Source organism: Durio zibethinus, chromosome 16 (assembly GCF_047325235.1).
Source record: "Durio zibethinus cultivar Kanyao isolate XHJ-2024 chromosome 16, ASM4732523v1, whole genome shotgun sequence".
Lineage (NCBI taxonomy): Eukaryota > Viridiplantae > Streptophyta > Magnoliopsida > Malvales > Malvaceae > Durio > Durio zibethinus.
In genome coordinates this window covers 21,429,823-21,455,548 of record NC_143177.1, presented here as the reverse complement: position 1 = coordinate 21,455,548, position 25,726 = coordinate 21,429,823, and the positions used below count along the sequence as shown (strand labels likewise).

General features: G+C 33.3%; 1 protein-coding gene and 3 pseudogenes across 3 annotated transcripts; 3 read left to right on the top strand and 1 right to left on the bottom strand.

Moving 5' to 3' along the window:
- Positions 1-582: 582 nt before the first annotated feature.
- On the bottom strand, positions 583-5,620 carry LOC111295310 (chaperone protein dnaJ A6, chloroplastic-like; annotated as a pseudogene). Its single transcript, XR_016328684.1, has 8 exons — positions 5,148-5,620; positions 4,828-4,945; positions 4,397-4,532; positions 4,186-4,243; positions 3,497-3,539; positions 1,997-2,045; positions 1,814-1,892; positions 583-1,675 (listed from the first exon to the last, which is right to left on the bottom strand). The product of XR_016328684.1 is annotated as a chaperone protein dnaJ A6, chloroplastic-like (transcript).
- Positions 5,139-9,072, top strand: LOC111295292 (uncharacterized; annotated as a pseudogene). Its single transcript, XR_016328448.1, has 6 exons — positions 5,139-5,300; positions 5,577-5,980; positions 6,112-6,261; positions 6,512-6,650; positions 6,738-7,880; positions 8,456-9,072. The product of XR_016328448.1 is annotated as an uncharacterized LOC111295292 (transcript).
- Positions 9,073-13,962: 4,890 nt separating this feature from the next.
- LOC111295252 (metacaspase-1-like) lies at positions 13,963-17,323 on the top strand. The gene is made up of 5 exons (XM_022888672.2): positions 13,963-14,520; positions 14,975-15,305; positions 15,411-15,522; positions 16,350-16,538; positions 16,725-17,323. The coding sequence occupies exons 1-5, from the start codon at positions 14,061-14,063 to the stop codon at positions 16,782-16,784; spliced, it is 1,152 nt and encodes a 383-aa protein (XP_022744407.2). The 5' UTR covers positions 13,963-14,060; the 3' UTR covers positions 16,785-17,323.
- A 1,001-nt stretch (positions 17,324-18,324) lies between these two features.
- Positions 18,325-20,586, top strand: LOC111298358 (metacaspase-1-like; annotated as a pseudogene).
- The last annotated feature ends 5,140 nt before the right edge of the window (positions 20,587-25,726 follow it).

The window sequence follows — 25,726 nt, the reverse complement described above, 5'->3', positions numbered from 1 at the left end:
TTTGTTCGGTGGATAAAAGAAACCTTGGTTAGAGAAATTATTATTAATGTTCCGACTGTAACTACTGCATGATTTCCATTTCTAAATTTTGTATTTCAAAAAAAAAAAAAAAAAAGGAAAACTTTTCCATATTAGTAATAATATTGAATCCAAAGTTTTTAAAAGAGAAAACGTTTCTGAATCCTGTCCTAGAGCTCAAATGTGGCAACTCTGCTTCTGATAGCTGCTTTGGCTCTTAAATTATGGGATGTAACTGAATCCAAAAAAGTTGGTAATGTTATCCAAAAATACACGATTCATCCCCTGCTCATGTTTGGAATCCCTCATCTCTAGTCTCATCTATTATATTTAATTTTGATTGCAATGGGCACCAACGGGGTGGTGGCGCAGTTGGCTAGCGCGTAGGTCTCATAGCTTGCTGAGTTATCCTGAGGTCGAGAGTTCGAGCCTCTCTCACCCCATTTTGCATTTTTCTACTTTGCAGAATGATTTCGTTCGTGTGTCACACATTTTGGAACCAAGAGACAAGTGATCAATCCTAGGAATGTGAACTGAATGATCAAGAACAAACTAAGATTGATAGAGGATAAGAAGATTGTTTATGTAGATTTTACACAATTTTCAAAATAATGCAGTGGTAACATAGTGCACAATTGCAATTTATATGATTCACTAACAAAATTGTCCCTCTCTTAGAGTCTTCTTTCCTACACAAGATGCAAGTATTATACAAAAATAAGAAAAGAAGCAAAAAATCCAACAGTCTACTTCAATTGCTGCAGCAGAACTTGTTGTATGAGAACCGCAGGCATTCCAGGAAAATAGCTGATGGCAATATGCCCCCTATCTCCTACCATTAAGAGTCTTGGTCTTCTTCAGGTCGGCTAGTTCTTCAACAAGCCTCCTTTCTTCATTACTCAGCTCTCTCGGGATTTCGACCTGCACTCTCACTAATTGGTCCCCCCTCATGTTGCCTTTATTCAGCAAGGGCACACCTTTCTTTGCCATAACCAAAGTTGTTCCAGGCTGGATACCAGGGGGGATTTTAAGATCAGCTGATCCATCAACAGTTGGCACCTTCACTGTTGTCCCCAAGATTGCATCAACATAAGAAATCTTGCATGTATAGAGAATGTTTGAACCATCCCGTTTCAGTACAGGATCTGGAAGCACTTCGATGACAACAAAAAGATCACCAGGGGCACCCCCTCTGCTTCCGGCATTGCCCTCTGATCTGACTCTCAACCGACTACCGGAATCAACCCCAGCAGGGATCTTCAGGCTAATCCTCTTTGATTTTCTTACTCTGCCATGACCACCACAGTGGTACAAGGAGTCAATTTTTCCCCAGTTCCACAGCAGGCAGAACATGTCATCACCTACTGGAAGACACCCAGTGGAGTCCTTGACGATGATATAACTTGCCCTTGCCCACCGCATGTGGTACATGTAGATGCCCTTGTCCCTGGCTTTGCACCTGAGCCATCACAGGTGTTACAGCTGTCAAGCCTGGACACTTCAAACTCCTTTTCAACCCCAAAGACAGCTTCCTTGAAAGTCAAGGCAAGATTGTAAATTAGATCTTCACCATCTGCAGCCATATTTCTGGCACCTCTATTTCCAATGTCCATGTCGAATAATGAGCTAAATAGGTCAAATGGATTGGTAAAGCCCTATCAGAATAGTATGGCAAAGATTTGACTGTGTAAGAGGAGTGATGTGTTTAAAATAAAGGAGGACAGAAATGAAAAACAACCGAATTTCACAGATTTTTTCTTCAATTGGATTAACTTACCCCATGCCTATATTAGATTAAGACCATCTTCTCCATATCTGTCATATATAGAACGTTTTTCATCATCTGATAAGACCAGCATCATAGTGTTTTTCATCTTTATTGTAGAAGTCTCTTAAAGAAGCAACTGCCATGGTTATTAAAGCCTATGCTCAACCAGGCATTATAACTAATAGCCCATGTTTGGAATCAGATTCATACCTCATAAGCTTCACTAATCTCCTTAAATTTTTGTTCAGCTCCTGGTTCCCTAAACCCACAATATATATTGGCACAAAATTAAGAAATTGCGAAAATGTTTTAAAAAACGAAGTGTAGTCATTTAAGTAATGTCATGTTGAACATATTATAACAAAGAACTCTGCCTCAATGCTGACAAAAATGTATGGAAACAGAAACAAAGACAGATATAACAGGATAAAATAGTGAAAAGTATGGATTTTAACTACATGTTCTAGCTAATGGAAGGATTAGAAAGGGCAACAAAATGTGAGAAATGCAGCTGTAGATGATAAGAATTTCCAATGCATCCCCTCAAACTGAAATAAAGAAATGATGCATAGACCACAAACATAATATTTCAGATCAAGCATGTCCATATAATGATTAGAGATGGCACATATAATAAAGCTACAAAACGATTATACCAAATGTAAATAACTTAATTATAAATGCTATGAATGGATGTATCCTGACTCAAATAAAATATCACCAGTAATTTTCAAAGACTGCCAGTCCTGGATATAGCATTTACAAGCTTACTACTAGTTGTTCCTTCCCTTTTGTTGGATACTGTTTCCGTAGCATTGCCTTAATTTGGGATTAAGTTTGGACAGTTGCAGACTTGCAGTTTAACAGCTACAATCTTACTAATTGCTATAATAATGCCCAATTTTCAATGGGCACTTCTTGTTATCTAATCAAAGCATGATTAGCAATCACTAAAGCACATCAATATACTAGTTAAGTACTCAAGTTAGCAAGTGATAGACATAATAAATCAGTGATTCTTGCAAATTACTGTGGTTCAAGGTGGCAAGTCAATCTTGAGACTTCGAGCACTGATTGGCAAACACGAAAGAACTAATATTTTTAGTAGGATCCCTAGTAAAAGTAAAATACAAACTAAAATTGAAAGAGATATGTTAGCTATCTCTATTCTCTTTTTTTTCCTTTTTTGGACAAGTAAAGCTTTTTATTCATCCAAGGAGCAGCAAATGCTGCAACAAATCAACCAGACTGCCTATGGCAGTAACAAACAAAAATAATTAGCAGTTGATGAGAGCATAGAATGAAATAAGCCCCAGTTATCTATATTCATGTTTAAATGAATCTGTACTTTATTATGCTTTTTGCCACAACAATACATACCCATTGGCCAATACAACTTTGGCCGCACACCTGTAACAAGGATGTTAAGCTTTTCTCTCCTTTTCTTTTCCTTTTTTATTTTTCAAATATAACAAATATGGAATGCGGTACTCACATTAGTGTCTGAAAGGACAAGCACACAGCCGACACCGTGAAAGAAAGAATCCAATACGTCTTGGTTTGATCCCATTGTAGCAATACATTAACAAAAACAAATAATAAAATGGACTTTTTCCCAGGAGAGGGATGGGATTGATACTTGATAGTTTTGATAGTCCAGCTGCTACCAGTAAAATGTGAACAGATGCAAAAATTTGTACTTTAACTTACTTGTTCACATCAGGATGGTAACTCCTGGCAAGCTTTCAATAAGCTGAACATGAAAAGGATATAGTCAGTAAGAATGAATCAAAGGCAATATATTTGTAGCTCCTAATTTACATGACTATGATGGATGAAGGAAATATTACAAAGGCGATACTCCTATATACTTCAGTAAATACAGCTAACTAACCAATGTTAACATAATAGGAATTGAACTCCTAATCAATGAAACTCTTGGCAGCCACCAAATTAAAGCCTAAGGAGAGGTAAAGTAATGCAAAAGGGAGATTTCTTAACTGGATCCATTGATCTATAATCTTTCAATGAGGATGATGGAAGTAAGGTTTACAAGGTGAAGGGATAGACAACTCCGGTCACTGCACAATGCATAGAATATTTGTCCACAAAGTTACTAGAAAAGGATGGTGACTCTTCAAGACAAAATGTCTTCAAGGTCAGGAATGGTAGATGAGCATTCAGAGTAGAGCACAAATAAATACAGAGTGTGAGATTCTTCCACAAAGACTCTGGTGGAACAGGAAAGAAATATTAGGGGAAGAATGACATACGTAGACCTAAAAGTCAGTTGTGAAAAAAAAAAAAAAAAAAGCCATCGTATGCAACCATGTCAAGTGAAATATAGATGGATAAGGTACAAATATAGAAGTCAAGTATAATCAGGGTAGTGTATTCACCGCTTTTTATGTCTGATTTGCTGGCATTTTTAGACACCCCAAGAATGGAATAATAATCCTGCAATAACAAATTTTATCTGAAATAAATATGCATGCAGTTTGGCAACAAAATACCAGAAAGCAGGGCAAAAGAACCAGCAAGAAGAAAGATCACAGAACTACAGTTGTTATCACAAGAACCATCATTGTAAGGTAAAAGGCAAACACTCACCTGAGCAGCTTTCACAATCAGACGCCTTCCCAAGTGTTGACATGGATTTTTAGGTGAATTAAATAACGTAAGGGCCAAATTTTGAGAAAACATGCTTGAACTTGAAAAACCTAATGCTCCTATCTCAGTCCCAACACTGCATAACAGAACACAACACATCAAAATGTCGCTCTAAAGGAAAAACCATGATTGATGTTTAGCAGATAAGATCACATAATCAGGAAGCCAAAAGCTGCACCTACTAAAAAATTAAAAATTTAACCCGGTAAATGAAAATATTTATTAAAAGAACTTGCAGTACATTTAGGAAACATAGAACCAAAAATGCCTCAATATTTTCCTTTTAAATGATATCATGTATCTAAAACTAAAACATGAACAACATACATACAAAGAAACCAATTCTTAAACCTTCATGGAGAGAATCTCACCGCCCTTGAGATATCCGCAATTTGTTTGTATTAGAGCCTGACATAAATCGAGGTCGAAAACCTGACCAAGTCACCATGGTGTTTCTACAATGTATAGTCGCCATAAAAAGAAAAAACTCTGTATAAAAGAATCAAGAATTATGAAATAGTTTTGGCACCGAAAAATATTACCTTTGCATGTTTAGTCGAGTCGAAAACAAGCAGTGGAGGGAAATGATCACGGGAATCTTGATAACAAAGCAATTAAGAGAAGCCTAAAATCTCAAATCTTTTAGATATTTAGAGAGCATATAGATTACAAAAACATAAAGATGACGAACCTGAAACTGCCAAATATGGCCCTGTTTCTCAAGTTTGGGTTTTGGGTTTCACTGTTGGCATTGAACAATGAATTGCGTGCGTCGCGGGTCCTGTCTTGGGGCAGTGATGGGTTTGGAGGGAAACGTTTGAAAGCGGAGAAAAATGCTTACCTTGTATTATAGAGAGTTGCCACTGCCATTAATGGAAGAAAGAGGCTCCAACACCAAACTGAGGAAGTCAGGAGTGTCTTCTGGAAACTTGATATGCCTCTATATTTTGTGGCAGTATGAATTGTTTTTATGAATATAAAACATTTTATATATATTTTTTATCCACTTGAGTAATTTCCAAGAAAAGATTTCTTTTTTATTTTGACCAAATTGTGTATCAAATACTAGCTCTTTTTGCCAATGGCAAAATTTTTGTTATGCAGCGTTAAGATTTTTTAGGTTGGGTCAAGAAAATTTCTGACCCTCTTCCCTTGTTTGCACCAAGCCACAGCGATGGCTACACTCACCGCGGCTCAGCCGCTAACCATGGATTCTCTCCCTCTCGTGGAACTGACTACCCTAACCCAATCAGAGCTCCTCTTCCTCTCCCTTTGTTCCCCAACCGCCTTCGACCTTCAACGCTCCGACAATATTTTAATCCCTTCCATCGACCGTTCCAGCTTCAATGAATCCGCCGGCTCCCGTCGCCAGATATTCTCCCGCCCTTCCCCAAACAACCACCATTCCTCCCATCATCACCCTCTCCGCCACCGTCTCCCCGGCCTCCTCTCTTCCCCCAAACCACCCCCTCCTTTCCCTCCTCTCCACGATCTCGAAGCCCTAGAAAACCGATCTATAATCTCGTACCTCAAAGTCTCCCTCAAATCCCACCCCGAATTCCAACACCTCGACTTTACTTCCCGTCCTTCTTCCCCGAGGGACACGATGGTAAGTTACGGGATGAGGGATACCATGGTAGATTTCGAGATTAAAGATGCCATGATCAGTGGTGTAGCAGGAGAAGGAAGAGAAAAATTGTTGACGCTAGTATTTTCGGCGACGTGTTGCCTGTAGGATGGAAGCTTTTGTTGGGGTTGAAGAGGAGGGAAGGTCGCGCTTCGGTTTATTGCCGCAGATATATGAGGTGATTTCTTGTTCTTTTTTTTTAATACCAATATAGTTACAATGCGAATCGAATGGAAAGAAAAACAACATTTTACGGTATTTTTCTTTGTTGGGGTTTATATTTTAATTAATCAAAGACACAATCTTGATTTTCGACACTTTGTGGGCTATCAGACGACACTTTCATGACTAATTAGAGATTCATATCATGAATAAACTTCAATTTCTCTCCCAGGCATCATCTTTCTTTTTTTTTTTTTTTTTTTCAGTCCTGGTGGCCGGCAATTTATATCATGCAAGGAAGTCTCTGCATACATGCAATCCTATTTTGGACTCCATGATGCACCCTTGACAACGGATGAAGGTGGTGACATTACTCAGCAGGTTCATCAAATTTCTTCTGAAAATGTAAGTGAAGTTTGCCTTCACATTGATTTTACTCATGAAAGAAAAAATAAATTCTTAACATTGTTTAATATGGTCATGCAATGGCAGGAAGGTGCTATCCAGAAAGAGATTATCAGAGGCGGTCTGCTGAACATGAGAAGGACGTTTACTTACTGGGTATTAATAACTGAAGTTCAAATACACGATCTTTTTGAATGTCATAAATGCAATATGACATTTGATGAGAAGGATGCATATTTAGAACACCTTTTATCATTTCATCAGAGGACTACAAGGAGGTATAGACTTGGTTCTTCTGTTGGAGACGGTGTGATACGTAGAGATGGGAAATTTGAATGTCAGTTCTGTCATAAGGTATTTCATGAACGGCGTCGGTACAATGGTCATTTAGGGATCCATGTTAGGAACTTTGTGAGAGGAATTGAAGATTCACCTGGTTTACTGACTCTTCCAAGGAGAACTGCGGTTGTAACTAAGCAAGAGTTGCCCTCGAGGATCTCCAAAATGGATGCTTTAATTGAAATTGCCCAGAATTCTATTCTTGAAACTACTACTGCTGTACCTAGATATGAACTCAATGATGGGCCAAGTCTTGATAAATTGAATGCAGAAATTCCTGCTTCTACTTCTGATCATGAAATGAATTCTGATTCCCCTTTAAGTGAATCGGGAACAGGGGATGAAACAACTAATAGAACAGTGAATCAAGATTTATTTCAACAAACCTGTGAGCCTATGTTCATTGATGAAAAGACCAAGAAGATTGATGAAGGTAGCAATGCTGTGAATATGGATTCTCTTTTTGATGCTACGATTTCCGCATCTATGGATGAGCAAAATGGTAGTATATCTGAAGCTTTAGTCAGAAAAGATGGTTTAACATTTCATGCCAAAGAACTCGACAAGTTTTGCATTGAGCAGCAAAGAGGTTCTGAAAGCAACTTACTTGTTCTCTCCGCTGATCAGGGTATCTATGATGTTGAGAACAATGTCAATTTAGATGGTGCTGGCACAAGGGAGCATCCAAAGCCTGAAGAAGCGGAGAATAATAAGAAAACTGAGTTAGTTATTGGTATTGGAAATAGTTCTGGGCCAGCTAAAGATGTTGCACCTGATACAATACATCAAACATCCGAGGAAAATGTACTTCCTGACGAAGTGTCTGAATCATCAATGCCCCTATTGCAACCACTAAGTGGTACATCAGTATCAAATGCTATCTCAAATAAGGTATAAAGCCACTGTTCTATTTTTTTGTTGCTTTATCAATACAATGTGGTGTAAACACTGAGATTGTTGTGATGCTCACAAGAAGTCTTATATTTCTCCATTTGTAGATGGTTATGATTTACCTTTTTCTTTTGCAATGCAATTTACCTCAATCTGGTTGTATAGTTGCCAGCGATAAGCTTTCCTTATTGGTTGCTTACGTTGGTTGATCTGGTTCATCAAAAGTTTCAGTTGGTTGAGTAGTTTCTAAATGTTACTTTTTTTAACTCAAAAGAAATATTTATGTCTCTAGAATGGAAATAAGGTTTTAAACTTCTTAGTTTATTTTAAATTTCCCCTTGTGCACAAAATAAGGTTGTGCAATGTGAGTTATCAATTGTTTTATTGTTTAGTACAAAATTTAACCTAGTGATGGTTTTTTCTTATATGCTAAATCTTTTGTCCATTGTAGTCTGGCACTATTGGAGGTTTAAATGTCGTAGATTTCTTGTGCATGTTAGATCATGCAGGAGAAATTGTTGGCTGAAATTATTTCACAAAAGAAATTAGTTTATGTTCTCCATGTGTAACAACAGGGAGAAGATGGTTTGTGCAGCATTGATCAGAGGCATGACAGTATAGCAGGATTTGATGAACTAAGGTTGGATGAAATAGAGCGGCTAAAATTCAGCTTTGCGGGTGTACAAGTATCTCCCTCATTGCCAGAGGTTCCGATGGATTTGGTCAATAATCCAGATATAGGTGGTGCTTACAGTTCTTCGAATCAGTTTGAATCAGAAGTTTTGTTAAATATGGCTGGCAAGCATCAGCTTAAAACTGTTTGTGTGGTGTGGAACGGAGTTCAACCAGGAGGCTGTTGATTCTGAAATACAATCAGATTCAGTTGGTTATATGTGTCCAACCTGCAAGGCCAAATTTCTAGGCAACTCAGTGCATTAAACAGTTGTTCAGATATGCCCTTTATATTGTATAAAAGGAAAGAAAAAAAAAAAAACAGTGGTTCAGCTATGAATTATCATCAATGTAGGTCAAAGCCTTTGGTATACGAGTTTCTGAGCAAGAATTACTTGATGTGTGGTAACTTCCATTAAATTTATGTTAGCCTATTGCTGATCCCAGCTTTGTTATGTGTTTCCTAGTTATTGTGTTTGTATGGCTTAGTGCTGCTTCAATATATCTTCTTATATATTGGTTTATCTTCAAGATTTGTGCAGATGGATAGGCTAAGAGACTTTAGGATGTGTTTGATATACAAGATTGTAATAGGATAGAATAAAATGATATTATAAATAAAATTATATTAAATAATGTCATTTTATTTTGTATTTGATGTGTGTAAGGATTATGATAAGATAATTTATTTATTGGTTAAAATTTATATAATTTAAATTATTGATGTAATTTTTAAGAGTATAATAGTACATATAAATTTAATTTCATTGATTAAAAATAATTCTTACTTTAAAAGGATTGAATCATCTTATATCAAAAAGATAATTAATCATTTTTGTAATCTTTTCATTTTTTTTAAATACATATCAAACATAATATAAGACTACTGAATTCATGTATTTAGTTTGTTTATTTCATATTTAACGCGTGTAATGTACAAAAATTATTATGATACAACTCATGTCTAACATGATAAATATACATACTTTTTTTTGTTAAATTTACATATAGTTTTGGTTAAAATCATTATTAGCACTCAAACAACTGCTGTATAAATATATTGTTAGGTTCGAGATAAGTAGAGGTTTTGTGTGGCACAGGCTGCACGCAGCAGAGAAAAGAAGTTGCAGAAATTATCGGAAAACCATGTTAAAATCATTAGAAACTCCTCTAAGCCCTGGGCTCAGCCAAATTATCAGCACTCAAATCAAATTCCTCTAAGCCAGACTACTTTTCTCAAATTCCATGAAATCTGAGAGAAGAAAGAATTTTGATCTCATGTTCTGGACAATAACACCTTGCTTACTTCAACTTTCTTATGTACCTCATTTTACCCTTCTACCATAAACTCGGTTTGTCATGTCCAGTATAGATGTTACTCATGTTTCACTCCTACAGAACAGCCAGAGCTTTTGTTGTTGCCTGTTACGATTAAAAAAAGAAAAAAGGATGGCATATCATAACCATTTGATCCCGAATTTCTCTTTCTTTTTTTTTTACTTCTTTTTTGTTCTTCTCTCTCTCTCTCTATATATATTGGTGTATAAAACCTTTGAGATGACAAATACTTGTATTATTTCTGTGTCGGCAAATGGAAGATAATTGTAAATTGCTTGAATGCATTGGAAGAAGAGTCCATCAATTTGTGGACCAGAATTAAACGAAAGAATCCTTGGATATCTTTGAATAAAGAAAATTTCAGGTTTTTCCTTTTCATTTCAGTTTGTATAGGGATTTTGAACATTAAGAGCACTAAAACATTCTTATTAGCAAAAAAAATAAAAAATAAAAAAAAATGTAACATGAAATGAATTGGTGGAAGCATTTGAACGAATCAAATTCGTGATGGACAATCCTCAAGTGGTAAAAGCATACTAGCACGATCTAAAGTGTTCTCAAACTAAGAGAACCTTAAATTTATGAAACCTTTTCTTTTTTTGTGAGGTGAAAAAGAAGCACTACTTTACTACAGATAAGAAATGTGAATAGAATTTGAAGCAGTGACTACTTCTAATTCATAGTGGCTGGGGAATCTCTTTTTTATTGATGAAAATGTGTTATTTATTTTTGAGAAAGCAAAGCTATGATTGTTAATATTGGATCTTGGGATTTTTCCAACTGCCGCCCATAACGTGTGTTTTAATATATCTCTAAGATGAAGCACGAATCAGACAAACCAGGAATAAAGTTACAGCCACAGGGTTTGAAAGGAAAAGGCATCCAATTCTTGCTTTTTATTCTACTAATAGAAGAATAAAGAAAATGCATCTGGCCGAAAGGTTGAATAAATCCATCACTAAAGCTTTTATTCTACTAATAAGAGATCATGGTAATATCTGGAACAGTTTCACCTGGGAGGATGGATTCCTTATGTCATGTTAGATGATGAATTTAAATTCATTTTTATATACTGATAGTACTATAATTTTTTAATTTTATAAAAGGAGTTAGGATACTAAGTTTGATTTTATAGTTTAGTAAAAATAAGGTTAAAAAAAGATATCGATTTGTGTCAAACCAATCCGATAACCTACGCGCTTGACCTAAACCTATTTCAGTTTCAAGGTTTAGACCAAATCGGAGATGAATCGTCAGTGAATTGATTCAACCCAAATTGAACTAACAGAAATCGTTTTAGACCATAGAAAATCATCCTGATCCATGTTGAATTGATTGAATAGCCCTTAAACCATTGATCAGCATTAACTGATCTTGGATAATTTTTTTATTTTTTAACTTTTTTTTAATTTTTAAATTATTTATTAATGTGTATTTATGTTTTAAATCCCTAGAATAAATATTTTTTTTAAGAAATAAAAAAATTGGTGTTAAAAAAATTAATTGATAAATTAAAAAACATAGGTATAAAAAATATAAAAAATAAAATCATAATAAAAAATATATAATAAATACATAATAAAAATAAAAAATAAAAATCTCTTGGAATAAGATATTAAGAAAATGAGTAACAATTTCATAAAATCTCTATGTAAAAATATTTTTTTATACTATAAAAATAATAAAATATTAAAAAATTTTAATATAAGGGATTTTCATTTATTAATTTTCCTAAAAAAATATAAAATAATAATAAACAAATACAAACAAAAGTGATGACAGAATGAATCTTATTTAGTAATAAGATTATATGAAATAATGTATAAATATTATTTGCAGTAATTAATATTTTTTTATTTTAAAAAAAGAGAAAAAAAAATGAAAATATCCAAAAATAGGATTTTAAAAAAGTTTAAATAGTGATTTCTAAAAAATTTTTAGATGAAGAAAATTTTCTAAAATGCCACAAAAGTATTTGAGGTATCTAGAAAAATTTTCAATAAAAAGGAATTTTCTTTGTTTTTGTTTCTTTAAAAAAAATAAATAAGAATAATAATAAAGATGAAGCAATTAGATAATTTAAACAAATACAAAAAAAGAAAATAAATAATGAATAAAAAGAAATTGAGTTGGTATAATATAAGGGAAAAATAATTAAAATTACTAAGATAAGAAAACTTTCTATATGAATATCACATTTCGTTATTTGCATTTCATATAATAATCATAAAAAATAATATGAATATTCGAAGATAGAATTTTAAGAAAACCAGAATAGTAATTTCTAAAAAATATGTATGTGAAAAAAATTTCTTTTAATGTTATTAATATAATAGAATGTTTTGAGAATGTTTCGATAACAAGGTTCCAATATATGTTTCAAATAAAAGTGGAATAATAAAAAATGAAAAGGGATGAAAAATTAAAATTATGATAAAATAATAAAATTAAAGAAATTATTTTTAAATATCAAAATTAAGATCTTTTGTTAAAATTAAAAAATAATATAAAATTAATTGATATCATTTTTAAAATAAGAGTTATGAGAGTGCTAATTTTTTTCATAGTGTAGTCATACTATCAAATACATCTCTAATTTCAAATATCAAAATTGTTTTTTTGATAAATTTTTAACTAGTTTTAGAATTTTATTAAAAAATAAATTTTTTAAATAACCAATCAGATAAAAAAATTAATGACAATTCTTGAATTTTAAAATTTTAAAATTTTTGTTTTGCAGTTTTCAAAACAGTTACAATAAGTTACATCTCATTTTCTTAACTGCTTTTATTATTTTTTAATATACCTTAAAAAAGATATTTATTATTTTATTAATCTTGTTTGTGGATTAAAAACTCCACTTAAAGTTGATGAGATAATTTTTATTTGTACTTTTTTATAATTAAAGTTTTTTTTTTTACTGTTTTATAATTAAAGTTTTGGTCGTCCCATTTAATTATGAAATATTAATTTAAAATTAAAATTAATTTATAAAAACCTCGAAGTTTTACAACTCATTTCTTTATTTTCAAGTTACAAATTATTTTCCAAAATAAAAAAAAAATTTATGGATATTGGAATATTTGAGATCATCTAAAGTTATCCTCTTATTTAAAACAAAAAGGAGAAAAAAATAGAATATTATCATTTAAGCCAATCTTATTAAATTTATACCACACATGTGTAGAAGTAGAATTATTAGCAACCTATCTTTGTAAAAAATAAAAATTGTACAAATCTAATTAACAATTAAACTATTACATGTGTTAAAAAAACGATTGAGCTATTATATTTTTTATTTTCTAGAATAATTAAGCTGGAAAAGTGAGAATTGGAACATTTTTTTTTTATTATAGGAGATGTAGCTCTTGTGTAGGCTACAATCTCAACTATTTTTATTGTTAAAAGGGAATTTAATTTGGTAATTTCCTTTACCATCAAGCTTATAATAAAGATGATAATAGGCAAAATTATAAAGGACCATTAGGAGCCAAACCTTTTTAATGCCCGGGGCATCAACATTTAAATTTTTAAATGTGTAATAAAGTATTCAATTAATTTAATTGATTTATACAATCATTATTAAGAATTGACATTTAATAAATTTAAAATTTAAATCTCAATACTTATAATTATTTTTTTTATTTTCATATTACAACCTTTTTTGTTAAAAAAATTAAATAAAAAAATAAGAATCATACAAATTAAGATTATAGTACATATAAACTTGACAGTTCATGTACTCGTATTTATTATAAAATATTGATAATTTAAATATTTGTATTGTATTTTATATAAAAATTATGCATAATAATTTACGTTAATATGAAAATATAAATTACTTTTTTAAGTTTATTGAATTGATTTATAATTTTTATTAAAATTTTAAAATGTGTCACATTCACATTTTTTTTTATCATTTCGTATCATGTTAAGTATTACATTTTAGATTGCCGGATCTAATTACATATCTATTATAAAGTTGTTAAAAAAAAGGTAATATTCTTATATATATATATATATGTGTATATATTTATATATAAATATATATATATATATATATCCGCGCATATATAATAATAAAAGACGGGTGGAAGCAAGGAATGACCTTTGCCTTGGCTTTGGCCAGGCCCTTTTCTCTCTGTTGAATGTTCCATTAAACTTCAAACAATGAGTTTCCTCCCGGAGGCAGAGGGTGATATGGAAATTAGAATAGTCTGCCAGCGTTGCAGGCAAAGGTTTTCAGCATCAACCAATACTGAAACAGTTATTTGCCCGCATTGCCATACGGTAAATCAAAATCGAACAATAAGGAAACAATCATCTTCCCAAGAGCATGGCAGGACAAGTCCTCCGTTGATAGGTACCTCTATGAGGGAAAAGTTGAAGAAAATTCTGCACTGTAGCACCCAGAAACCTGCTGCTTCAGGGTCATCATCGACAAATTACTCTACGCTTTGTGCTTTGGACAACTCTGGCGTTTCGGCGAAGAAACGAGCGGTGCTTTGCGGTGTTAGCTACAAGAACTGGAAGTATAAGCTCAAGGGGACCATAAACGATGTGTTAAACATGAAAGATTTGTTGATTCAAAAGTATGAATTTCGAGAGGAAAATATTCTGGAGCTCACAGGTATTTATTATCAGCCTTAGTGCTTGTTTTAGCATTTGCTATGTTTTGTGCTTTTAACTTCTTGCATTGGTCCAAGGAAACTCAAGATTCAATATAGAAGTATGAGTTTAAAATTATATACAATTGCATGATGGATGCATTTGGATAGCACCCTACAGTGCAATTGGCTTCAGTGGCTCTTCCGTACATGAAAATAAAGATATTTTTAATTATGGATTATATTTAGTGGTGCAGTCCATTGAAATACACAATCTCATCACAATGTTACATTTTTCATTCAAATACATATTTTTATCATTGATTTTAATCCAATTTCGTCACCACAACTGTTTTTCATCTCGCCCAATCTCATCTAGTTGCCACCCATCAAATTGGACCCTTAATATATTTTATACCAAGCAATTTCGATTGATTCTCAGTAATTTGTTAAAAATAATATCTATTCAAACTGCAGAGGAACAGTCAGACGCCCGACTTATCCCAACAAAGGCAAACATCGAGAATTGCTTGAACTGGCTGGTGAAGGGGTGCCGGTCTGGAGATTCACTGGTGTTCTTTTACTCCGGACATGGCTTACGGCAGCCCAATTTTAATAATGATGAAAGAGATGGGTTTGACGAAACCATCTGTCCGGTTGATTTTCTGAAAGAAGGCATGATCCTCGATGATGACATTTACGCCACCATTGTTAAGCCCCTGCCAGAGGGTGTCACCCTTCATGCCATTATTGATGCTTGCCATAGTGGAACTGTTCTTGATCTAGAGCACGTCTATGATAGAGAAAAGTGAGTTTCACATAAAGCAACCATTATTTTCCTTATCCCTTATAAAAATTTTATCTACTTTGCTTTTGTAATGATATTTGAAATTTTTTATCTGGGGGTTATCAGAGGAAAGTGGATTGATAACAGTCCTCCATCAGGTGTGAGGAAACAAACAAGTGGTGGCAAAGCATATTCTATCAGTGCTTGCCAAGATAACCAGGTTGCTACTGACACATCGGTAAGAAACTCCTAATTGGTTTTATATTTAATGCATCCTTAGTATATAAATGTTATAATTGCTTTTATATTGGATATATTATCAATGTATAAATGTTATATATGATTAGTTAACTAGACAATAACCTCTTATAAAAAATAATTTTAAATATATTTTTAAAATTAAATGTATTTATTGTTTAAAATTTTTAAAATTTTAAATTAATTTTTTATGAAATGTCATTGATTTATTGACAACATATTGACTGTGTATCAAATGACCCTTTCTCATTCTTTTATTCTTTGATCTATGGAGGAAAATGAATTTAAACTTCCAACATAGATAAAGAAGTACCAAGATTCCTTTCCATTTGTTTGTCTTTTCAATTAAAGAGTTAATCATGTAATTGGCACTCGACTGAGGTATTTATGAAACACATGATGTGTTTTTATTGATTATTTTTAGATATGAAATTCATTTGATTAACAATATCAGTCTAGCTATATGCAAAAATCGAATACTTTAATTAAGAATTTTAAATTTTAAGTATCAAATAAAAAATTTACCTATAATTCAGGTATTAAATATGTAACTAATCATAAACTAAATTAAGAATTTTATTTTTAAATTGGATCTACGTGAAACCCATAAATCATCTTGCAATCTTCAAAACCTAATAAATAAAATATAAAACTTACAAAGTCACAGTGCATGTTTGCTTTTAGAAATTAAAAAAATATATATGTATCTCTTTTGCATTAAAATATATATTTTTTAGACTAATTTATTCTTTTGCAGCATACAAATATTCCTGATAAATAGTTCATAAAAAATATATATATTTGCAGGCTTTTAGTTCCAAGTCAATGTATGGTGCAATGACGTTTATTTTAATAGAAGTTGTGAGAGGAAGGCCGAGTATAACATACGGGGAATTACTTGACCGGATGCAAGAGCGAATTGAAGAAGCAAACCAACAAGGGTGCTTCGGTGGTTCAAGAATATTAAGCAGAATATTTGGCCCCAATCTCACACAGGTAACCTCTCTCATAAACTTTGGATAATTGGCCTCAAGCACTCTACACAGCAAAAAAAAAAAAAATTCACATTTTGAGGATCTTTAAGCTCCATATGCAATTGCATGTATCATTCCTTGCGTTGAAAGAGTCAATTTTTCTCTCTTTCTCGGAAAAATTTCACACATGCTTCTTGATTGTGTACAGAAGCCTCTACTTTCAGCTTCTGAAGAGTTTCCAGTTTACGAGAGGACATTTGAACTATAACTGATGCGTAGTGGATCCCCTATTGAAGCAACGGATGCCATGGATTTTGCGAGGAGTGTTAGAGAGCAGAAGCTTTCATTCAATGTCGATCTTCAAGCAATACTGTGATCAAGTTCTCATGGTTAATGGATACCTTTGTACAATGTATGCTCGACATCTTGGTTTCTCTGGCACGACAACAGAAATAAACATCTAAATTATGATAACAACAAGAGTTTTTATTATTTAAAGAATAGTTACCAGGAAATAAACAGTTTAAATTAGATTTATCAATAAAAGAGATGAAAAACTACGAAATTAAGGAATATGAAAAGAAGGGTTGAAGATGGTACTGCTGCCATCGATTTGTTGTTAGATTGGTGCCAAGATCTTCCTCATACAGTTTTGATGTAAGAAAAAAAAAAGTGAGAGAGATGATCGTTTTGTATCTGCCTCTTGAAAATTTGTGATATTGAGTAGAATGATCTGATCCTTTGTAAAAATAATGTCCATGCAAAGGGTAACAACTGTGTCAGTAATAAAGGAACATTTTGTCTCCACCTGCTCTTACTCTGTATCTACAAAACAATATCTCTCCAAAGCAGAAGCCATAACTCTCTCCCCTAAAATCTTCCCAGAATTCTGCTCTTATTTGGAGTAGTAGGATTTCTATAGTAGCCAATCATGCAGGCTAATATAGGAGGACGGCATATGATGTTTTTTTTCTTTTTTTTTTTATTTTTTATTTTTACCAAAATATAAAGATGATGGATAGGAAAGAGGAATTGGAGATACCAAATTGTCAAAGCAGATCCATTATTGGAGAGTCACATTTTAAATGGACTTCCAATACAATAGGGAATATAATTCTCTAGAGAAAACTTCTTATGTTTTATTCTCTAGAGTACTTTTGTGGTTTTGCCGTTCTTTTAGAAAGGAAATTTATTTTTGTTTTTTATAATATAAAATATAATAAATTAAAATATAAAAGAAATTATCCCATTCATCACTAAAATTTTTAAATTTTATAGGCAAAATTAATAAAGTACCATATCTTTTAAAGTATATTAAAAAAATAAAAAAATTATTCTACTTGTGAATTAAAAGAATTTCACTAAAATATAAATGCTTGATAATTTTGTTGGTTAATTTGGATAGATTCGTCATTGATTTTTTAACTCTTAAAAGCGGCTTCATGTGAAGCATATACATCTTAGATAAAACTTACATGAAGTTTTTAAAGTGAATTTTACGAAATTTCTTCTTAAAAATAATTTAATAAAAAATTTAAATTGATAAATTGATAGAGTCTATTGTAAAAATTAATAATATATAAAAATATTATTAAAAATATTATTTATAATTCAAATTTAATCAATATTTATTTAACATAAAAATTTTATCAATATTTTTACTAAAAATATTTATAAAAAATATATATATTTTTTAAAATTTTTTTAAATGTTACACACTTAATTTATATAACAAAATTTTTTAATTTTTATTTCATCGTTTTTAGTAGAAATCTTCGTGAATTTCACAATTTCGTGTGAGTCTTTCCCTATATACCTCTGCATATTAAAGCTTCTCCACTATTGTAGCCGACTGTAAAAGCAAAATTTAATGAAATTTGTAACAGTAATGGAACTCGGAAGAAACATAACGTGCTTTCGATGCAGGCAAAAACTGGCTGTGAAAGCAAGAACCAAAGGTGCAGGGATTGTGTGTCCTTCGTGCAGAAACGTTCTTTCAATTCCGAACGAGGAGCAGCATCAAGAACTGCGCAGCCGAATAAGAAGCTTCGTTAGCCATATGAAAAGTAAGACGCATCAGGGTACTGTAACTCCTTCCATAAATTACGAGCCCTCTGGTCGTAACCCGATGAGATCAAGCAAGCGTGCAGTACTGTGCGGAATTGCTTACATTAATAGGAAGCAGTACAAGCTTAAAGGAACTGTTAACAACGTAAGAATATGAGAGATTTGTTGATTGCTAGATTTGGTTACCCCGGAGAACGCATTCGTGTTCTAACCGGTATGTTACTGCTACTAATTATTCTATTATATGAATCCAGAATCCCACCAGATTGTCATGGTTAGATTAAAAACTGCGGACCAACGATTTATACCAACGAGGATTCTTTGAGATGGCTGGTGAATGACTGCCAACAGGGGCATTCACTGGTGTTCTTCTACTCTGGACATGGCTCACGACAACCTGATGAGGCTGATGATGGGTTCAACGAAACCATCTGTCCTGTTGATTTTGAAAATGCGGGCATGATCGTCGATGATGATCTTAATTCCCTTATCGTTCGTCCTATCAAGAACGCCGTCACGCTTCATGGCCATAATTGATGCTTGTCATAGCGGAACCATTTTAGATCTTCCGCACGTACTTCAGTCCAGAGTAAGCCTATCTTTTCTTGCAAACTTTATCTTCAATTTTTTTTTTAAAAAAGGTTGCTTCTATCCAAATTAATAATCTAATTTTAGACCAAAATACTGTACCCAAATTTTATCTTCAAAAAAATTATTTTTTTCCTATCATAAGAAAGAAGATCAAATAAATGTTCTGCTCTCTAATTTGAACGAATCCAAGGAGCATTTTCCATTTTGAAAGGGAAAGGGCACTATACTCAAAGTCAAACTACCCTTTAATACCCTTATTTTTCATTGATCGAATCAAACAGGAAAAAATGGAAAGACAATAGTCCGCCATCGGGTGTCGACAAAAGTACAAATGGTGGATTAGCTATCTCTATCAGTGCTTGTCTAGAAAACCAAGCCGCTGTTGATACCTCCTGTAAGTGAAGATACTTAATTCGCTTTCATTTTTCAAATACACATTTCCATGTGATTTGATTCGTAATTAAAATTTTAAGTTCCTATGTTACGATTTACTTGGCTTATCCTTCTGACACATGAATGCAGGCCTTCAATGGCCAGATGAACGGTGCTCTGACCTACCTTTTGGCAGAGGTTCTGAAGAAATTATCCGGCCCAACATACGGTGACCTATTTGATTTAATCCATTAGACCTTTGATAACGTTAATCAAGGATGCCTTGATAATACAAGAATCTTGAGAAGGATTTTTTATTACAGATTATCTCAGGTCAGTTTGTCTCATTAACAGATTTTTATTTTATAACTGACCATAATATTATGAATTCTCTACATCAGAATTCTTATAAAATTATAAACAGACCATTGATTCATTTAACAAAGATGACTATATAATTTTTGGATGTATTGTGGGATACTATCACCATGGTTCTATATAATGTCAAGGGTTTGAAAATAATGAATGTTTTGTTGATTGGTTGAGAGATTCATAATCTCTGTATAATTGCCCACAAGTGATGTGATCAATCTTTTTTTTTCTTTTACTTGAAAGGAAAAAAGGAAAGAAAAAAAAATTGTAGAACATGCATCCAGAGGCATATATATGATCAAATTAAGCCTTGGCGTGGAAAAATCATGTTACTCACTTCTTTTCTTTGTCTCTCTCTTTTTTTTTTTTTTTTTTTCAAATGCAATGTAATTTTGTTGATATGGTAACAGAGTCAACAAGTCAAGGTAACTTCTCTTCTACTGAGTTGCATCCCTTGCTAGCCCGTGTAGAGGGGAAGCAAGGGCTCCAAGGTTTTTGATTCTTCATTCACGAGTGGCCACACAAATTACAACTTTGTCTTCAATCGGGTTATTTCTCAATGAACTTCTCCAGTCTTTTTACAATTCCGTTGTGCTAAATTTCAAGAGTTTCTTGACATTTTCGATTGGAAATTAAATGTGTCAGGCAGATTACATTTGATAATTTAAAATATGATACGATGATATAATATAAAAATAACATAAAAAAAATACGAAAGTGAAATAATTTAAAATTTTAATAAATATCATATATGGATTTGATAAAATAAAAAAAAATTTCATATTTTTATATTGATACGAATTATGACATATAGTTTTCATATAAAATAAATATAAATATATAAATTATCAGAATTTTATGTTAGAAAAATGGGATCCAGCCTCATGTAAGTGGTTTTGGATCAAGTAAAGGTCATGGGCCTTGATCTTTCATTTTACATAGAGCCCTAGCTACTTAATAAAAAAGAGGTAGGGTTGTTTTATGTGTGTGTCGAAAACCAAGTAGAGAAAAAAGAAAAGTCAGGAAAAGCAGAGAGAAAAAAGAGAAGCGAGAGTTGGTTGAATGGAAGTCAATTCGTGGTCCGATTGAGTTAGAACCTTGTCAGAAGGTTTATGATTCAGAGTTCTACATTCTGAACAGTGAAGATCGGATTTGAAGCTCTCTAGGAACAAATCCAGGGTGTATTTGTTGAGTCACTTATTTGGTGAGATTTCTCCAATTATTTTTTCTAGTTGTTGTTTAGCTCTAGTTTTAGCTAGAGAAGAACTTTGTATACCTATTATTTGATAGTGAAGATTTTTCTATTGGTCTGTGATTTTTTTCCTCTACACTGAAGGGTTTTTCACGTAAATCTTGGTGTGCTTTATTTTTCCTGCGTCTTTGATTATTGATTGTTGTCTATTGCTTTTGTATTGTTGTGATTATTGCTTCAGGCGCAACAAGTGGTATCAGAGTGAGGGTTATTTTAAGACATCAATACAGAAGCAACCCAGGATAGAAGTAAATTCTATTTGAGATCATGGAGGGTGATACAAGTTTCATAATAAAATTGACAGCATCGAATTATTCAATTTGAAAGCCTATGATGGAGGATCATCTATACTGCAAAGATTTGTATGAGTCAGTATTGGGTGATTCGGCTAAACCAGCAGATATAAAAGATGAAAGCTGGAAGAAGCTAAGTAAAAAGGCGCTGGCTACAATCAGAAAATGGGTTGATATCAACATGTTTCATCATGTAACGTAGGAGTCAGATGCTTACATTGTTTGGGAAAAATTGACAGCATTGTATGAGAGAAAAACATGTATGAATAAAGTTATGCTTGTTAAAAAGCTTGCAACTTTACAGTACAGGGATGGACGATCTGTTATAGAGCACTTGAGTGATTTTTAAGATATATTTAATCGGATGATTACTATGGAGCTTAAGATGGATGATGAAATGAAAGCATTATTTCTTTTGGGTTCATTGCCAGACAGTTGGAATACTCTAGTTGTGATTGTTCTTAATTCAGCTCCTGATTATAAGGTGATATTGGAGATGGTAAAGGACAGTATGCTTAATGAAGAAGCAAGGCGAAAAAATGTAGACCCTGAGAATCAAGCTCTGGTCATAGAAAATAGGGGTAGAAACATTGATAGATGTTAGGACTCAAAAGACAGTGGTAAGTCTAAACATAGATCCAAGTCTAGAGGTAAAGTGAAGTGTTTTTATTATGGTAAAGCAGGTCATATAAAACGAAACTGTAAAATATTGAAGCAAGAGCGAAAAGATGATAAAAGTAAGAGTTCAGATGATGGCAATGTTGCAGCAGTAAATTTAGATAGTGATTCAGTTACTTTGGTTTGTGCACATGATGATTGTAATCATGTTAGTGATCCCGACATTGAGTGGATAGTTGACACATGAGCGGTATATCATTGTGTTCCTAAGAGAGAGTTGTTTACAACTTACAAAGTATGAGACTTTGGTTGTACCAAAATAGAAAACAAGAGTGTGTCACAGATTGTTGGGATTGGTGATATTGTTGTACAAACTAGTACAGACTGCATGTTGACTTTGAGGGATGTCAGACACATTCCAGATATGAGAATGAACTTGCTTGCTATTAATGTCCTTGATAAGGAAGGATATGAAAATCGACAAAAGAATGGACAGTGAAAGCTTCTCAGAGGATCTATGGTAGTTGCAAAGGGAAAACTATGCTGCACAATATATAAGACGTGGATGCAATTGAATGGTAACCAGGTAAATACCATTGAAAATGATGCTTTAGCAAACTTGTGGCACAAGAGGCTGGCACACATGAGTGAAAAAGGGTTACAGGTTTTGACAAGGTAGTCTCTCAATATGTCTCTCGATTCATGTGATTATTTTTTGTTTGGTAAACATCATAGAGTTTCTTTTCGTAAAAGTTCTCAGGGAAAAGAAAATATATTGGAATTAATTTATTCTGACGTATGTGGTCCCATTGAGGTTGAGTCATTAGGTGGTAGCAGATATTTTGTTACTTTTATTGATGATGCTTCACGTAAGACTTGGGTGTATATGTTGAAATACAAAAGTCAGGTACTGCAGTATTTTCAAAAATTTTATGCCATGGTTAAAGGATAACAGGGTTACCCTTGAAGTGTATTCAAACTGTTAATGGTGGGGAATACACATCTAAAGACTTTGAAGAGTATTGCTCAAAGTATGAGATCAGGCATGAGAAGACAGAACCTGGAACACCGTAACATAATGGTATAGCTGAAAGAATGAATCGCACAATTGTGAAAAAAGTCAGATGTATGTTGAGGATAGCAAAATTACCAAAGCCATTCTGGGGTGAAGCAATCAACATTGCTTGTTATTTACTTAACAGGTCACCATCAGTTCCTTTGGGCTTTGACATTCCAAAAAGAGTGTGGACAGAAAAAGATACTTCATACTCTCACTTAAAAGTTTTTGGGTGTAAAGCATTCATGCATGTACCAAAAGAGCAGAGATCAAAGCTTGACAGTAAAGCTACACAGTGTGTGTTTGTAGGATATGATGATGAGAAATTTGGCTACAGGATATGGGATCCAGTAAAGAGAAAGACAGTCAGAAGCAGGGATGTGGTTTTTCATGAAAAAGAACTATAGCAGACCTTAAGAAAAATAAGAAGACTACACGGGTTACTGTTGAGTGTGATGTTTCAACACCGACAGGGATTCCACAGGAAAGAGCCACAAATGGTGAAAATGAGCAAGAAACAGAACTTGAGGATATGAATGAGCCAACTACAGTTGGTGATGAGCCAGATGCTATTAGTTTTGAGTAAGAGGAGCAATTCTCTCTACCTGAAAGTGTTGAGCAGGGGGAGCTACCTTCGACATCAAGTGATGTAGAGTTTCAGCCTAGGAGATCTACTAGAGAGTGCAGGCCATCTACCAGGTATCCAAATTTAAATTTTATTTTAGTTACCAATGAAGGGAAGCCAGAAAGCTTTCAAGATGTGCAGGCTACTTCGGATAGAGAGCACTGATTAAAAGTAATGAAAGAAGAGATTGAGTCATTACGAAAGAATGATACTTATGATCTTGTTAAACTTCCAACAGAGAAGAGGCCATTACAGAATAAATGGGTGTTCAAGTTGAAAAAAGATGGTGACAAACTAGTGAGGTACAAAGCTCGATTGATAATAAAAAGTTTTTCTCAAAAATCAGGCATTAATTTTGATGAGATTTTTGCTCCAGTTGTAAAGATGAATTTTATTCGAGTAGTACTGGGATTGACAGCTAGTTTGAATCTTGAGCTTGAGCAACTTGATGTTAAAACTGTATTTTTGCATGGTGATTTATAGAAGGACATTTATATGAATCAGTCTGAGGGTTTTAAAGTGAAAGGGAAAGAGCACTTAGTTTGCAAATTGAAGAAAAGCTTGTATGGCTTGAAACAAGCTCTGTGACAGTAGTACAAGAAGTTTGATTCTTTTATAATGAGTCATAGCTATAAAAGAATAGCAACGAATTCTTGTGTGTATGTTAAACAATTCCCTAATGATAACTTCATTATCCTATTATTATATGTTGATGATATGTTGATTGTAGGATAAGATGCTAGTATGGTTTACAGGTTGAAAGAACAATTGTCTAAGTCCTTTGATATGAAAGATTTAGGTCCAGCAAAGCAGTTTCTTGGTATGGACATTATCCGGGATAGAAAAGCTAGAAAGCTATGGTTGTCACAGGAAAAGTATGTTGAACGAGTGCTTGGTAGATTCAACATGCAACATGTTAAATCAGTTAGCAGTTCACTTGCCAACCATTTTTATCTAAGTAAGAAATCTTATCCAGTGTCTAAGGAAGAGCAACTAGCTATGTCTAGTATTCCTTATTCTTCTGTAATCAGTTCTTTAATGTATCTTATGATTTGTACAAGGCCTGACATTGCTCATGCAGTTGGTGTAGTGATCAGATTTCTTTCTAATCCAGGAAAGGTTCACTGGGAAGCAGTGAAATAAATTTTTAGATATTTGAGGGGTAGCTCAAAAATGTGCTTGACTTATGGAGTTTCACAACCAGTTCTAGAAGGGTTTATGAATGCTGACATGGCAGGCGATCTTGATGGTAGGAAATCTACTTCAGGGTATTTGTTCACTTTTACAGGAGGAGCTGTATCTTGGTAATCTAAGTTATAAAAGTGTGTTACTTTGTCAACTACAGAGGCTGAGTATATTGCAGCAATTGAAGCATGTAAAGAAATGCTTTGGATGAAACGTTTTTTTCTTGAATTGAGGTTGAATCAGAAAGAGTATGTGATATTTTGTGATAGCCAGAGTACTTTAGATTTGAGTAATAATACCATGTACCATGCTAGAACAATGCACATTGATGTTAGATATCATTGGTTACGTTCAGTGATTGAAGAACAACAGATGTTGTTGAAAAAAGTTCATACTGATAAGAATGTAGCAGATATGTTAACTAAGATACTTCCCAGGGAAAAGCTTGAGCTTTGTAGTAACTTGGCCGACATGAGTTCCATGGCCAAGGTAAGTTCCAAATGAAATTGTTATGGTGATGAATCTCCTCCTAATGGGGCTGGAGGGGGAGATTGTTAGGAAAATGGGGTCCAGCCTCATGTAAGTGGTTTTGGACCAAGTAAAGGCCATGGGCCTTGATCTTTCATTTTACACAGAGCCCTAGCTACCTAATAAAAAGAGTTGGGGTTGTTTTATGTGTGTGTCGAAAACCAAGTAGAGAAAGAGGAAAAGCCAGGAAAAGCCAGGAAAAGCAGAGAGAAAAAGGAAAAGCGAGAGTTGGTTGAACGGAAGTCGATCC

Excerpts from the sequence above, each read along its gene's own strand:
- LOC111295252 (XM_022888672.2), top strand. The coding sequence starts at position 14,061 with ATGAGTTTCCTCCCGGAGGCAGAGGGTGATATGGAAATTAGAATAGTC. Across the intron at positions 15,306-15,410 it reads CACGTCTATGATAGAGAAAA|AGGAAAGTGGATTGATAACA; the intron begins GTGAGTTTCACA and ends GGGGGTTATCAG. Across the intron at positions 15,523-16,349 it reads AGGTTGCTACTGACACATCG|GCTTTTAGTTCCAAGTCAAT; the intron begins GTAAGAAACTCC and ends ATATATTTGCAG.